This window comes from Hippopotamus amphibius, chromosome 6, assembly GCF_030028045.1.
Source record: "Hippopotamus amphibius kiboko isolate mHipAmp2 chromosome 6, mHipAmp2.hap2, whole genome shotgun sequence".
In the NCBI taxonomy this organism is placed as follows: domain Eukaryota; kingdom Metazoa; phylum Chordata; class Mammalia; order Artiodactyla; family Hippopotamidae; genus Hippopotamus; species Hippopotamus amphibius.
Window position 1 is genome coordinate 21,296,812 of NC_080191.1, and position 15,549 is coordinate 21,312,360.

A 15,549-nucleotide genomic window follows, 5' to 3' on the forward strand; every position below is an offset into this window, starting at 1 on the left:
TGATCCCTGGTCCAGGAAGATCCCACATGCCATGGAGCAGCTGAGCCCGTGCACCACAACTACTGAGCCTGTGCTCTAGAGCCCATGAGCCACAGCTATTGGGCCTGTGTGCCCCAACTGCCACTGCAATGAGGAGCCCGCACACTACAATGAAGAGTAGCCCCCACTAGCTGCAACTAGAGAAAGCCTGTGAGCAGCAACGAAGACCCAGTGCAGCCAATAAATAAATAAATTTAACAAAAAAAAAAAAAAAAAAAGAAAAAAGAAAAGAAAAGAAAAGAAAAATCAGGAAAATAATTTTAAAGAGACCACACGTGGGGTAAATATATATGTCAAATCAGTATCTCTTGTGAAAATACAAATATTCTGTTCTTTGATTTAAACCTTGAAAATCTCTCTATTCTACTTTTTTTGTTAAGAAAATAAGCAAACAACAAAAACCTTCACCGAAGCTATGAAAGGAAATTTTGATTTAATAACATGTAAAAATTATCTAAAGGTACGTATGTGATAAAGAAGAAAATGTACCCACTTATATTGCAACCTTCAGTTATGTGGATTTTAAAACAACATGGTCACATAATAGTTCAATAGAAAAAGTTAAAAACCTGTTCCTATGACACATGACTAATCTGTACAGAAAAACTAGAAAATGAACATGGAAAGGAAAATAAAATCACCCTATAATTAAAAAGACAGATAATAACAAATGTCAGTGAGGATGTAGAGAAATTATAACTCTCATACACTGCTGGTGGGAATGTAAAATAGTGCAGTTGCATTGAAAACAGTCTGGCCATTCCTCAAATTGTTAAAAATAGAGTTACCATCTAAGTGACCAATTCCATTCAGAAGTATATATCCAAGAAGTATGAAAATATTCCTCTACACCAAAGCTTGTATACAAATGTTCATAACAGCATTTTTCAGAATAGCCAAAATGTGGAAATAACCCAAGTGTCCATCAACTCAAGAGTAAATAAATAAAATGTGGTATATACCCACATAATGGAATATTATTTGACAATAAAAGGAAATGAAGTATTGACACATGCTACAACATGAATGAATCTGGACCTTATATGCTTTATTAATACTCAATTTTTAGAGTAAAATAAATAGAAATACTGTTCTACATCTTGCATTTTTTACAATGTATTGTGATTATTTCCCCACATTTATACATTATTTATAGCTATTGAGTATAGTATTGTGTGACTGTAACAATTTAGTGGATCTACTGAGTATCTTTTATTACTGTAAGCAATGCTGTGATGAACATCTTTATAGCTAAGTCTATGTACAGATGCTTAAATGTTTCCTTAAGATAAATTCCTAGATTTGGTCTTTTTAATATGAAATGACACAATGCTTTTCAGATAATTTTAATAATTTACATTCATACTAATAATGATAAAATGTTTCCCTGCATCTTTGTCAACACTAGGGATTGCAATTTAAAAAATTATTAGTTTGATAGCCAAAAAATTGTATCACATTTTAATATGTATTTTTTGTTTTAGATTATTCATGTGATCCTTCAGTAATACATACAGCCAAATGTAAAGCTAAGATAATGTGTGGATTCAATCAGTTCCTTCAAAATATGTTAAGTCCAGTTCTCAATTTCACTTGGCAAAAACTTATCATCCTAGATAATACCTAATTAGAGGTAGTGTTAAATATACATTTAGAGCATTCTAAATGTTTTCAGTGTTAAGTTTAATATCAAGTTTCATTTTATTTATTGGTATATAACTTCTCCTAAGCTTCTGTTTCTTTAAGGCTTTGATCATAAGCTCAGTGCTTTCTGTGATTTCACTTCACTTCCTTGAGATTCCTTAAAAGAGACTGGAGGATAAGTTGACATGCCCACAAAGCAGTTGCCCCAAATACATCAAACTGTTTTTAAGGCTAGACCTTCCTATCCTCACCATCATATGGCCTTACAGTTCAATAAGCAGAGCTTCGGACTTCCCTGGTAGCGTGGTAGTTAAGAATCTGCCTGCCGATGCAGGGGAAAACAGGTTCGATCCCTGGTCCAGGAAGATCCCACATGCCGTGCACCACAACTACTGAGCCTGTGGTCTAGAGCCTGAGAGCCACAACTACTGAGCCTGTGTGATGCAACTACTGAAGCCTGCATGCCTAGAGCCCGTGCTCTGCAACAAAAGAAGCCACCACAGAGAAGCTCACGAACCACACGAAGCGTAGTCCCTGCTTGCCAAAACTAGAGAAAGCCCGTGGGCAGCAATGAAGATTCAACGCAGCCAAAAATAAAAAAAATTAAAAAAAAATAAGCAGAGCTTCATTCATTTCACACATCAGATACATTAATTTTAGGACTATGTTCTTATACAGCTGTTTTCTAAGATTACCATCCATTTTACCTTTAACTTAAAGAAAACTAGAGGTGGGAACTTTCATTTCTGATTACAGTAGAGTAACTGGTACTAGACTAGCCCTCCTGGATAAAAGAGTCAAGGTAATTGTTTTGGGGCAATGAACAATAGGCAATGCAGGACCATGCTTCTTGAGAGAAGGGAAACTCATGAGGTGAACCCCAGCCTGCTGGGAGATAATTTTCTGAACACAGCAGTATGCTAGAGTCTGAGCAGAGCGTGGCTACACTGCTAAGTCAAGGAGGCAGAGATTAGAGGTCAGGCAAGTTGCAGCTGGACTCTGGAGGACAGGGCACTTGTGCAAGGGGCACAAGTTAGCAGTTAGAAGTACAGGTAGGGGAGGACTTCCCTGGTGGTTCAGTGGTTAAGAATCTGCCTTCCAATGCAGGGGATGCAGATTTGATCCCTGGTGGGGAAACTAAGATCCAACACGTCGTGGGGCAACTAAGAGCCCATGTGCCTCAACTACTGAGCCCGTGTGCCACAACTGGAGGAGAAGCCCGTGCACTGCAACAAGAAGCCCATGGGCCACAGCAGAGGATCCCACATGCTACAACTAAGACCTGATACGGCCAAAATTTAAAAAAAAAAAAAAAAAAGTACAAGTGGGGGTTCCCTGTGAGTAACTGGCCCACGGCTATGCTGAAAATGAGCTGGATGAAACCACATGAGGCTTACTAGAGAGTAGCTGTTGTGGGCTTGAGTTTAGAATGGAACTTATTAGCGTTGCAGTTGGATGTCTAGCCATGCCAGAGTGAAGAGACTTCATTACCCCCTTTTTAACAACCTGGGCATCCAGCTGAGAGCTCAGAAAAACCATGCCTTAGGAGTAGGGCAAACAGTAAAGCCAACTGTAGATAAATCTAAAACCAAGCACTAACAATATTCACATGGGATAGAATTTAGAGATTGAGTCTTGTCAAGTTGGAGGCACTTAGGAAACAACTTTGTGCTTTCCAGAGATCCACCTTAACAAAGCATAAAAACCAGGTCTGCACAGGTTCAAGGTGATCAGCCAATAACTAAATTGCCTATCAGAGCAAAAATAAACATGCTTCAGAGGAAGGTAATAAAAATCCACAATCTGTACAACAGAGCATCAGCAATATCCATTAAATAATCATACAAGCAAACAAAAAATATGACCCATAGTTAAGAAAAAAGCAGTCAAGAGAAACTAATACAGAGATGGCCAGGTGTTGCATTTAGTAACTACTATAGATATGTTCAAAAATCTAAAGAAAAGATACTCAAAAAGTTAAAAGAAAAATATAGTCCTTTTTTTTTTTGGCTGCACTGGGTCTTTGTTGCTGTGCACAGGCTTTCTCTAGTTGTGGTGAGCAGGGGCTACTCTTCATGGCAGTGCATGGGCTTCTCAGTGTGCTGGCTTCTCTTGTTGCACAGCCCAGGCTCTAGGCGTGCGGGCTTCAGTAGCTGCAGCACACGGGCTTAGCTGCTCCATGGCGTATGGGATCTTCCCCGACCAGGGATCGAACCCATGTCCCCTGCATTGGCAGGTGGGTTCTTAACCACTGTGCCACCAGGAAAGTCCAAAAAAATATAGTCTTAATGAGTGAACAGACAGGGAAATCCACCAAGTATGGAAACTATCAAAAGAAAGAACCAATGAGGATTCTGGAACTAAAAATAAAAAAATAAACTTTGTATTTCAGTTATTATTTTTTTTTGCTGCACCACGCAGCACGTAGGATCTTAGTTCCCCAACCAGGGATTGAACTGGTGCCCCCTGCAGTGGAAGTACAGAGTCTTAACCACTGGACTGCCAGGGAAATCCCTATTGACTGCTTTTTGTGTGTTTTTTTTTTTTTTTTTTAAATTTTTATTGGGGTATAGTTGTTTTACATTGTTATGTCAGTTTCTGCTGTAGAGTGGAGTTCCCTGTGCTGCACAGCAGGTTCTTATTAATCTATTTTATACATATTAGTGTACATATATCAATCCCAACCTCTCAATTCATCCCACCCCACCATTGGTTGTTCTTAACAGCAGGTTGGTGACAACAGAAGAAAGTTAGTAAACTTAAAGACAGGTCGTTAGAAAAAAGACTGAAGAAAAAAGTACAGAGTCTCAAGGATCTGTGGAACACTGTCAAATAGTATAATATATATAGTGAAATTACTGAAAACAAAGGCAAAAGAGAAAAACCTTGAAAACAGCCAGGAAAGTTAACTATAATTCTGCCTCAAATATAGAAAACTGCAAAAGAACATCATGCCAGTCTAACAATGATAAAAACCTAGGTAATATACAAAATCATAAGTTATATTGAGGCCATTGGTAAGTTGAGGTTATAAAAGAATCAGGTGAAGTAATTTCATAGGTAACAAACCCACAGAAGAACAGATAGGACATATAACCTATTTCATCTTTGGCAGAGAATAGGAGGGAGAGGCAACTGCCATAAAAATAGGTAAGAATGAAACAATGTGTTAATAAATTCTTAAAGGTCACGTATGGGCTAGCATGACAATTTAGTCACCGGAAGCCCTAGACACCAGGAAAATCTTTTCCCACGAGCCTCCACCAAGTGCTCATGAGAAAGACTGGGACCAGGGCAGGGCACACAGGAATGAAACCCTGCAACTTCCTCCAACGCAAAGCCTTGAGCTGCTGTGGGACCGGCAGGAAACTCTCCAATCTTTATGCAAAGATCCACTGTCTCTGGGAAAAGAAGAGATGCAAAAGATGTCTGTGGCTGGCAGAGGGGTAGTAAAAGCTACACACACCTGAGGGAAGAGAAGTTGTTCCAACCATGAGCCCTGTACCAAGTACCAAGTAACAAGCAGCAGCTGTCTACCACTGGGAAAGGGGCAGGAAACTTTCCCATCACAGAGTCCAGGCAAAGAAACACCACTGCTGAGGAAGAAGTAGAAGCATAAGCCACCTTCCTCTGTGGGAGAGTCAGGAAACCTGCTTGGGCCAGGACCTGGCAGTGATACAAAGCAGAGTTCCAACACCACTGTGGGAAGAGCATGAATGCTGGGAAAGCCCCATTCCTGAGGCCTGGGAGAACAGGAACTCTCAAAGACTAACTGTGGACCAGCAGAAGTGAGTAATTCCCTTGCCTCCACTATAAGCCTTACACAGAGTAACAACAGCAGCAGCTATCCACTCATTAAGCCTGACTTTGCAAAAAAAAAAAAAAAAAAAGCTTTGCATACAATGTAAAAAGGAGGATAAATGTTGAATCCTCATCAGAAATAATGAAGGCTGGAAGAAAAGGGAATACAATCTTTAAAGCTGTGAAAGAAAAATAATTCTCAACCCCAGAATTAGTGAAAATGTCATTCAAAAATAAGGGTGAGATAAAGACATTTTCAGACAAATAAAGAGTGAGAGAATTTGTTGCCAGCAGTCTTGTATTAGAACTGTGAAGAAAACAATTTAGCAGTTTCTTAAAATGTTAAACACACTAATCATGTGACCTGGCAATTCCATTCCTAGAGAAATGAAAATGTATGTTCACACAAGCCTTGCATACAGTTTTATTCATAACAGCGTCAAACCAGAAACAACTCAACTGTCCATCAACAGGTGACTGGATAAATTGTGGTATACTCAAACAATTGAATATTATTTAGTAATAAAAACAGGAACAAATAACATGGTTCATGCAATAACATTGTTGAATCTCAAAAAACATGCGGAGTGGGACTTCCCTGGAGGTACAGTGGTTAAGACTCCGAGCTCCCAATGCAGGGGGCCCAGATTCAATCCTTGGTCAGGAAACTAAATCCCGCATGCATGCTGCAACTAAGACCTGGTGTAACCAAATAAATAAATACATAAAAATTAAAACAAAAAACAAAAAACATGCTGACTTTCTTGAGAGCAGACAGACAAAAAGGGGTAGACTAAATAATTCTAATAATACAAAGTTCTAAAACTGACAAAACTAATCTATAGTAATAGAAATTCAATTCGACCTTAACTGGGTGGTTAAGGAATAGCTAGGTTAACTACAAAGTTATATAAGGGAATTTTCTGGGTGTTAGAAATGTTCTTATCTTGATTGGGGTAGTGATTACAGGGTGTATACATTTTTCATAGTCATTGCACAATATACTTTAAATGTGTGCATTTTATTGTATATGAATTACATGCCAATAATACTGATTTTTTAAAGGAGATATTATCCTCTTCAGAGTTATAAAACATTACCTGTATAGATCTGTCTTGTTATCAAACCAATCTGATAAGACTCGAAAAGTAAAGAGGGGAAAACGCTGATGAAGAACATGAAAGCTCACATTTTCAAAGGTGTAGTTAGTTAGAGCCACCTAGAAAAAGAAGGGAAAACTCCGTTATAATAATGCTCATACTTACATGCAAATTTGGTCCTAAAAGATCCTAAATATTATTTCTAATTTTTCATAGTAGATATGAAAGCCTCCTGTGAAAATGATTTGTGTTACAACTGAATCATAATTAACTTAAAACTATGTGTATATAGCCTACTGGACAGAAATGTTTATAATAAATTAATATTTAATTGGAAAAATAATCAGACCTAATGAAATTCAACTTGGTCATATAATACTTACTTTAGATATCTCATTTCTTATCATTTCTGTTTATACTCTATGCCAATACAAGTACTGACAAACAGAAGCACTGTCGAGCAAGTTAATTTTTTGTTCTTTCCATACTTACTTTTTGGTCCTAGATGACATGCTGATTAACAGGCTCCCACAGATTTGAGGATGAGTTATCTAGTTAAAGGCAGGCATTCATCCTGCTCCCAAGAATTACATCACTAGTAAGACCCAATACACAGACATTATAGAGTCACTTAATTTTATTCCAAAAGCAAAAGATTAAAAAGAAAAGGCAGAAATCTTTCCCCATCTTCAAAATATGTAGGTGAAAGCTGTGCTACTGGGAAAAGAATACTGAAAAAGGGTCCAAATTCATAAAACATACCTCTAGCTAGATGATCTCTCAGAAATACCTACAAGACATAAGCAATCTAGACAATGGCAGGTATTTCAGCATAAAATGGAAATTAAGGAACCAGCAGTCACCATTCTTAGATCAGCTCAAGGTTCTGAAGAATAGTTCAAACAGCACTTCATATTTATATATTACAATTTTAAAATATTTTCTTTTCAACATCTACAATCTAGCAAGTACAAAACAGGGATTGAATGTTAAGCTCATCTCAGTGCAGTGACCCAAACTGGTCTTACTTTATCTACAATTTCTATCAATCTCCAGAATGACAGCATCAGAGTGTGGCATACCTCGGAGTGTATGTATGTACTCGTACTTACACACGCGCGTACACACACACAGACGTTTAAAATTTGGAATGAACCTATCTATTCTAAAATCACCAGTATAAAGCAGGTACCAATCCATTATCTTGGAAGTAAATTACCATTTCTTTTACAAAAATCAGTAGTGTCCTGGAGTACTTCTCTCAAAAATAAGTGAATAATTCATTTTGTTATAAAATCGCCATATTTGAGTGACTCTTCTACATGCTAATGAATATTTTAATTTAGTTTAAAAATTTTTTCTATTTAGTTTCATAGAAAATGGAACCAAATATCTGATCTCAGGTAATTACATGATTACCTAATACAGAGTATAGCACTTCAGACTAAACCTAAACTTCCGCTAGAGTATATATTGTCATTAAAACAATAAAAAAATCCCTACAGAAAAGATCACTTCGTTGTCCCACAGCTCTCTCATTATGGGAAAACTTCAAGTTTGCCATGTAAGTTGAGCTATAAGGATTAACTAGGGTATATTGTGATCTTAAACTAAACTTAAATTTTAGAAATTGGTCCCCAATACCTGAGACAGGTGGCAGACCTATGTTCTGAGTTGATTGTATTTCAAATAGAACTATTTCATAAATTGGATAGAGACTAAAATATTATAACCTTATAGCACCCACTCTACTTTGGGTCTTCTTAGTGTCACAGAAGCGCAAAAACGCTCAGCTATAATCCCAGCTGTGAGTAAAATTAAAGGAAGGAAATGAACTCTAAAATTAAAATGATCCACCTGTAGAATGTTCCAATCTTTAGAGTGATTTACTCCATAAGTCGACATATGAATCTAAAACTACGATTAGGAGTTTGTTACTTGTTTTAGAAGGCAATCTGAGTAGGTTAAACATTGGAAAAATGTACTATGTAGCTCAAAGTCAGAATTGATATAAAGGAAGAAAGCGTTACAGTCCTTGGCCATTTATTTTATTGATAAAGGAAATGGCTGATAGAGGTATGGTTACACTTTGCCTTTCATAGAGTCAATGTGCAGTACGCAATGGTTAGTCACTTCAGTAACAAATTACTCAGAATGGGGAGAGGCAGTCAGAGAATTAGTGCAAGGGAACCAAGAAAATAAAGAGGAAAGGAAAAAAGTGGAAGGAGGCCATAAAGAAGCACTTGTGCCCTATTCTCCTCTATCACCTTATTCCCTCAGTTGTTCCTCATTTCCCCAGTCTTCAGTTAAAAATTTTGATTGACATAAACTTTCTACAGAACAACACACAAATTTAAACTGAACAACTCATGAATTTTAACGTATGTATACATCCATGTAACCACGCATATGAAGAAATTTCTAAGACACTGGAAGTCTCCCTTGTGCCCTGTTCCACTCAATACTCACCAAAGTTATCAATTAGTCTTGCCTATTTTTGAATTTCATGTAAATAGGAACATTTAATATGCACTATCATCTATCTGGTTTTTTTGGTCAACATTATGTTTGAAAGTCCTCTATTGTTCAATGTGACAATATTTTGCTCTTTTTCATTGCTGTGTGGTATTTTTTTGTTTCAGCTGCTTACTCTGCACCCTAATACACACCAATTACTGGTGACAAGTCTGTCTCCTTTTCTATACAGCAAGAACATCTCAGTACCTCCTTCCTACTTGCTCGCCACTCTGCACCAGGACTCAACAGTGATCTGTCTCCTATAAATGTATGTCATTTATGCCTCATTTGGCTTTTATATGCCTGTAGTGTCAGTGATAGGTGCCCTATCAAAGCAATATAATATATATGGGATATGTGTGTATATACACGCAATCTCATTTTAAACATGCTTTCTGTCCTCAGAGCACTTACTTTATATATTTTATTTTATACATGCTTTACCTTATACATTACAATAAAATATATAAAGTAAGCACTCTGAGGACAAAGAACATGCACATAATCCTGAATCTTGACCCCTTATTAGCTATGAGGCTTTAGGAAAATCACTTCTGTGAATGTCAGTTTTCTCATCTGGAATAATACCTCACTACTTTGTTGCATTACTTATCCTGCAAGCTTGTGAGTATCGAAATTTAAAAATGAGAAGTCTGTCAAAGTGCCTTATAAATAAGACAATATATGAATACAAGGGTGCATATTATTTTACCTTACAGATGCTTATTGACAGACTGACGCTGTAACAAAGAATATTAGAACCAGATTCCAATGTTCCAAACTTAGATGGAGGAAGCCTACATGCTTATGTGGAAGTATCTGACCTTCCTAGTGACTCTGTTGGGAATGTTCTTCACTATCTCATCTGACAACTCCTTTGTAGCATCTGATTCCTCTGTCTGTTCCTCAAAATATTTTCATTCACAAAATGTTGTGTTTGGCTCAATCCTGATCGCTCTCTCCATTCACTTCTTGGTTAGCTCATCCACACTCTCATGTGACTTCCAAGGCAGCATCTCTTATCAAGACTCTACCCCATATTTGGGACTTTTCTATTTAGGTGTCTGCTGAGTATATTCACCTGGATATCTGACTGATACCTCATGCTTTATATTCTTAATCTTTATTTTCCCACCTAAACATGATCTTAAGTCATCTATAATCCCAACCTCGCCAGAACCCTGATAATCACGTTCTTGACAGCTCTTCCTCTTCATCTTTTTTGTACATTCAGTTCTTGTGGATTTACACTCTAAATTGTTTCGTGAATCCCTATATCACTGTCAACTTCCATTTCAGCTACTACAGTAATGTTCTCACTGGTTTCCTTACCTCTGGTCTTGCCCTCTTCCACACTGCTACCAGAAGACAAGTCTCAGAGGTAAATTCATATCAGTGCTTCCATATCACCTTAGCCACCCGATGATCACATTCCCAGACCTGTAATTACCAGTAATTGTACCCTCTCCATAATCTCATATAACCCATTCTCTGACCACTGTCTCCTTCCAGTTTACTCCCCTCTTTGCTCTTAACCTAGCAGAAATTCCACAATCACTACAATCCCAACCTCGCACTTTCAGTTCTCTGCCCCCTCTTGCTTCCTTTGTAATTAATTAATTAATTAAATTTTAGTAAAGCCATAATCCTTTGCTTGTGTGCGATGCTCAAATCTAACTCTCTGTTACTCTGCATGCATATCTGTGAATCTGAATATAGGTGGCAGGTTATCACTTTAACTTTCTGATGCAAATCTCAAATGAGCTGTCAATGCCTAGCTTCTATATTTTCTTAATTAACCACTCTCCGATTCTCCTCGATAAGTCTTCTTCTCTCCTCAAACCCAAAGAGCCCCTCCACACTGCTCATTCTTAGCTGAGAACAGTGATTCCTATTTCACTGAGAAAACTAAAGCAACCAGAAGAGAACTTCCATAGATTCTCATCCTCACATCTACCCACCTAACATCTGCACCCAGAGAATCTGCCTGCTAAAATAGAGGAGCAGCTATACCCTTATCTAAAACCCAGGCTCAAATCTGTGCACTAGAGATGGCATTCCATAGTATTTGCTGAATTGAATCAGATCTATTTCCAACCTTCTTTGCAAATTCTTAAAAGGCCTGGATTAGGTTGATATCCAGAAGGCCTCTAAATATAATTCTCCGGGGAAGAGTCATTTATTCTCTCATTCAAGCAGTCAACAAGTGTATCATGAGCACTATTAAGAGGCCCTTTGTTACTGAGGATTCAAAGTCTGGAGGGAACAGCAGTAATTCTATGTTAAGCAGAAGAGTGAAAACTAGTACATTAAAAAACAAATTAAAAAAATTTAAAAAACCCAAAGTAGCATTAAAAAAAAAAAGATATCCATTCAACTGTAAATTTTATCTGGGCGGGGTGTGCAACTGTTGTGGAGATGTCCTAGAGAGAACAAGGGGATTTCACTTTCATTTTACATACTCTTCTGCTTTTTTTATAGTGAATATAGATTATTTTTAATAAAGAGCATATTAAAAACAAACTATTAAGATATAAGAAAATACTAATAGAGTTAGAAACAGCTAAGTGTCATGAAGGAGAAACAGATAAAAGAAATAAAGACAAAAAAGGAGCTTCTGGAACTGTTTAAATCCAGAAAAAGTAGTTTGAGGACCTGGAACATGAAGAAATTCTTAGGGCCAAAGTCACAATGCTTAAAATTCTATAACAACTAGAGATACAAGACAGTACTTCCCACAAGTTCACTCAGGATTTCACAGAAATTTCCAAATTGCCAGGAGTACTTTGGGCTAGAAAAAAAAAGTGATAATCTAATTTGGCCCATCGAGGAAGTGTGGGGGGCGATGGGGCGGTGCGGTGTTAAATTATGCTACTTATAACTTTCTCACAATTGTTCCACACAGATACAAATGAAGATTAGAGATGTTACACATTCAGCCTAGAATCAGAGAAAGCTTCTGACCCTGAATTTTCAGTAAGGAATATAGAAAGCGCTAAACTTTGAAAAAATATTTACTCTCTAATTTGTGATTTTTAGGCTAATAGTTGATAATTGCTATAGCTGCCTTTTGGATCTTCAGGAATGAAAAGACCCCTACAACTAAGACTCAATAATTTAGTGTTTATATACTTATGTGTTCATTCAGGCAATATTAGAGACTGAAGTTTGAAATATATAATGGAATATACAAACCAAATACATTATAATCTCTGTACCTTCCATATCCTATGCCATGTCGTTAGGAATTGCAGCTGAAACAACACAGAAGTTAAGGGCACCAATGCAGTTGAAAATCTGTGTGTAATTTTACAGTTAGCTGTACCTGCAAATCTGCATCGCAGATTCAACCAACCCGTGGATCGTGTAGTACTATAACATGTATTTATTGGGAAAAAAAATCCACCAATAAGTGGATCTGTACAGTTCACACCCATGTTGTTTGAGGGTCAACTGTATTTTTGAAGTCACTGGGGGATTCTTGTGCTGACAATATTTTAAGAAGAAACAAAAGGATAAAATTATCCTCAAGCAGATACATATATGGTACATTTTCAAACTAGATAAAATGTGAGCATAACTTTAGGCTCATGATGCAGAGAGAAAATAAAAATGGGAATACCTAAATTTTATATAAAGAGCATATTTCCTTATCCAGAAGAATTACTGTGTGGTATATCCCAAAAGAATTGCAAAGGGTATGCTTGGAAACTCAAATTTTTATATAAATCTTGAAAAGCCAGAAAAGATCCCAGCGAATAATGAGTGTATAACATAAAGAGTTTCAAAGGGAAGTAGCTGGAGAATAGAGTTCTTTTAAATATAAGCATCTTATCTGATATTATAAGTCCAAAGTCTGAGAACAGACCAATTTGTTGTAGGTATCTTTTTTCTTACATTTTTGGTGAAAGAATTATTTCTCTGAGAGACTGCATATTAATAAGATAGTTTCATACTACCAAAAATCCTTATCTGGGCCCCCAAAGACTCAATTGGATGCTGCTATTAACTGTTTCCAAGTATTGTCTTTCCAGTTGACCCAGGTTTTAAATATCCTTAGTTCAAAAAGTTCTTTCCTATGTCTAGACTAAATTTTTCTTACTGTAACAAATCAAAAAGGCTAAGCTGAGTTCATCTGGCTTTGAGTGTAAAAATGATTTAAGAGCAAAAAACGGGGCTTCCCTGGTGGCACAGTGGTTAAGAATCTGCAGGGGACATGGGTTCAAGCCCTGGTCCGGGAAGATCCCACATGCTGCAGAGCAACTAAGCCCATGTGCCACAACTACTGAGCCTGTACTCTAGAGCCCTCAAGCCACAACTATTGAGCCCATGTGCCACAACTACCGAAGCCCATGCCTAGAGCCCATGCTCTGCAACGAGAGAAGTCACAGCAATGAGAGGCCCATGCACTGCAACGAAGAGCAGGCCCCGCTCCCTGCCGCTAGAGGAAGCCCTCGTGAGGCAACCAAGACCCAATGCAGCCAATAAATAAATAAATAATTTATTAAAAAAATAAAGATGACTACAACATTCCATACATACAAGATAACATTTTATGATAGCTATAGACTTTTATAGCCACTGCTATTTGTGCTTAGATACAAACAGGGAAAAAAAAATCATCAATAACAAATTTAAATCCTTCTATAGCTTTGCATTTCAGAAAGTAGCATTTATTTTTGAAACTCTACTTAAGTATAATAAAAATAATTCACAAAGAAGCATAAGTTACATAGGAAGCTACACTAATATTCTATAATGATTAAAATCATTACATTGATATAATCTCTTATTTCCAAACCAAACTTCAGATAAAGTGCCTTACCTCATTTCTCATGATTCTCCAAAGATTTAGTGTAATTCGACCAACAATATTTATCTCACTCATTGTATCTGATCCATAGTCATCTCTTTCAGCTGCAAATCTATTCTCAATTTTGTCATCTATAGAAATGAATATAGATTGCATTAGGACTCACAGAAACCAAATTTCCAAGCAAACTGTGTGAAAGAAAATAAGAATAAAAATTAAAGATGAAGATTAAAGATTAAATGTAATTCACAGTTTATTTTGTATTAGACTTAAGAGAATAATCATTAGTTTGACTAATAAAAGTTTTTCTTTCCTCTTTAAATTATAAGAGAATTTGGTGAAATAAATGTATCTGAAAACTGTATATATTTTTTAACAATAAAAACATATATATACACACATTTTTAAAATAAACCCTTTCTCTTTAAATACGATAATTACTGGTGCTATTTTTATGAATACCTAACACCACATCATTTCTTTGGTGTTTGGATGAAAAATATTTATTACTAAATTGGTCATTTCTTGGAAAAAAATGGTAGAATTTCAATTCTCTGAAATTTGTTGACATTAATTAATGATGTTCATATTCAGGATGAAATTCTATTAACTATGTATGGAGAACTAGATGAAGAGTTCCTCTTATAGTGAATAGAGTTATGAGTCTAGTTTCTAAGTGATGATTTTATCTAAAATAGAAATTAAAATTTGTTTCTCCTATGTAACACTGGGTGTATATGAATGTTGTTGATTAGAGGTTCTAGAATAATAAATATATTTACTATATTACTATATCTATTATGTTCTAAGAACTTTACTAACATTATTTATTTTATTTTAATACAGCCACTTTATTATGTTAGTATAATTTTTATTTTGCACTGTAGTACATTCTACTCAGAAATGTTTTATCTTGCCCCAGGCCACATAGTAACAAAACTAGTATTCTAAACCTGGGTTACCTGATTTCAAAGACCATGTATACACACCTACCACTCTTCTTTATTTTAAAGACATAATGTTTAAAAGTTTTTTTCAGGTATACAGCATACTGATTCAGCATTTTTGCGGATTATATTCCATTATAGGTTATTACAAGATAATGGGTATAATACCCTGTGCTACACTGTATGAAATCAACACAATATTGTAAATCAATTAAAAAAAAAAAGAAAAAAATGTTTTTTTTTTCTTTTTTCTTTTAACAAACATAATGTTTACTGTGTTCTCAGGTATTGTTCTAAGTATTTTACAATCACCCTATGAGATAAGTTCTATTACATCCCCATTTTACAGATGAATAAATTGAGGTATTGATAGGTTAAGGAACCTATCCTGTTGGTCATCCAAATCCTGTTGGCCAAGATTTGAACCCAGGTTGTCTTTCTCCAGAATGTGCACTCTTTACCACTGGTGATCTTTACTATGCCTCCCTAATCATGCCCTTTCTACTGCACCATGCTGCCTCATAAAAATGGTTTCAGCAGTGTTCTAAAAGGACAGGAGCTTTCATTCATTATTCTGAAGTCATATACCTTGCTCGTTACAATTAATTAATTAATAAGTGCACTGAACACTCACGCTACCTATCCTAAATTTTCAGAAACCTATCCCCAATGAAATATTGAATAAATT

General features: G+C 36.2%; 1 protein-coding gene across 8 annotated transcripts in view; it reads right to left on the reverse strand.

Annotated features, from left to right (window-relative positions):
* The window catches only part of REV3L (REV3 like, DNA directed polymerase zeta catalytic subunit), a 176,626-nt gene that overhangs the window by 40,603 nt on the left and 120,474 nt on the right, over positions 1–15,549 (reverse strand). For 7 of the 8 annotated variants that reach the window (XR_009054327.1, XM_057739215.1, XM_057739216.1 and 4 more), the window contains 2 exons: positions 13,927–14,045; positions 6,585–6,703 (listed from right to left, as the gene is read on the reverse strand). Coding sequence is in view for 7 of the 8 variants with exons in the window: in XM_057739215.1 (XP_057595198.1) it covers positions 6,585–6,703; positions 13,927–14,045 (238 nt within the window). In the remaining variant the exon portion in view is untranslated. Of the gene's footprint in view, positions 1–6,082; positions 6,184–6,584; positions 6,704–13,926; positions 14,046–15,549 lie in introns of those variants that run through there. The other variant, XM_057739218.1, reaches the window with a different exon arrangement.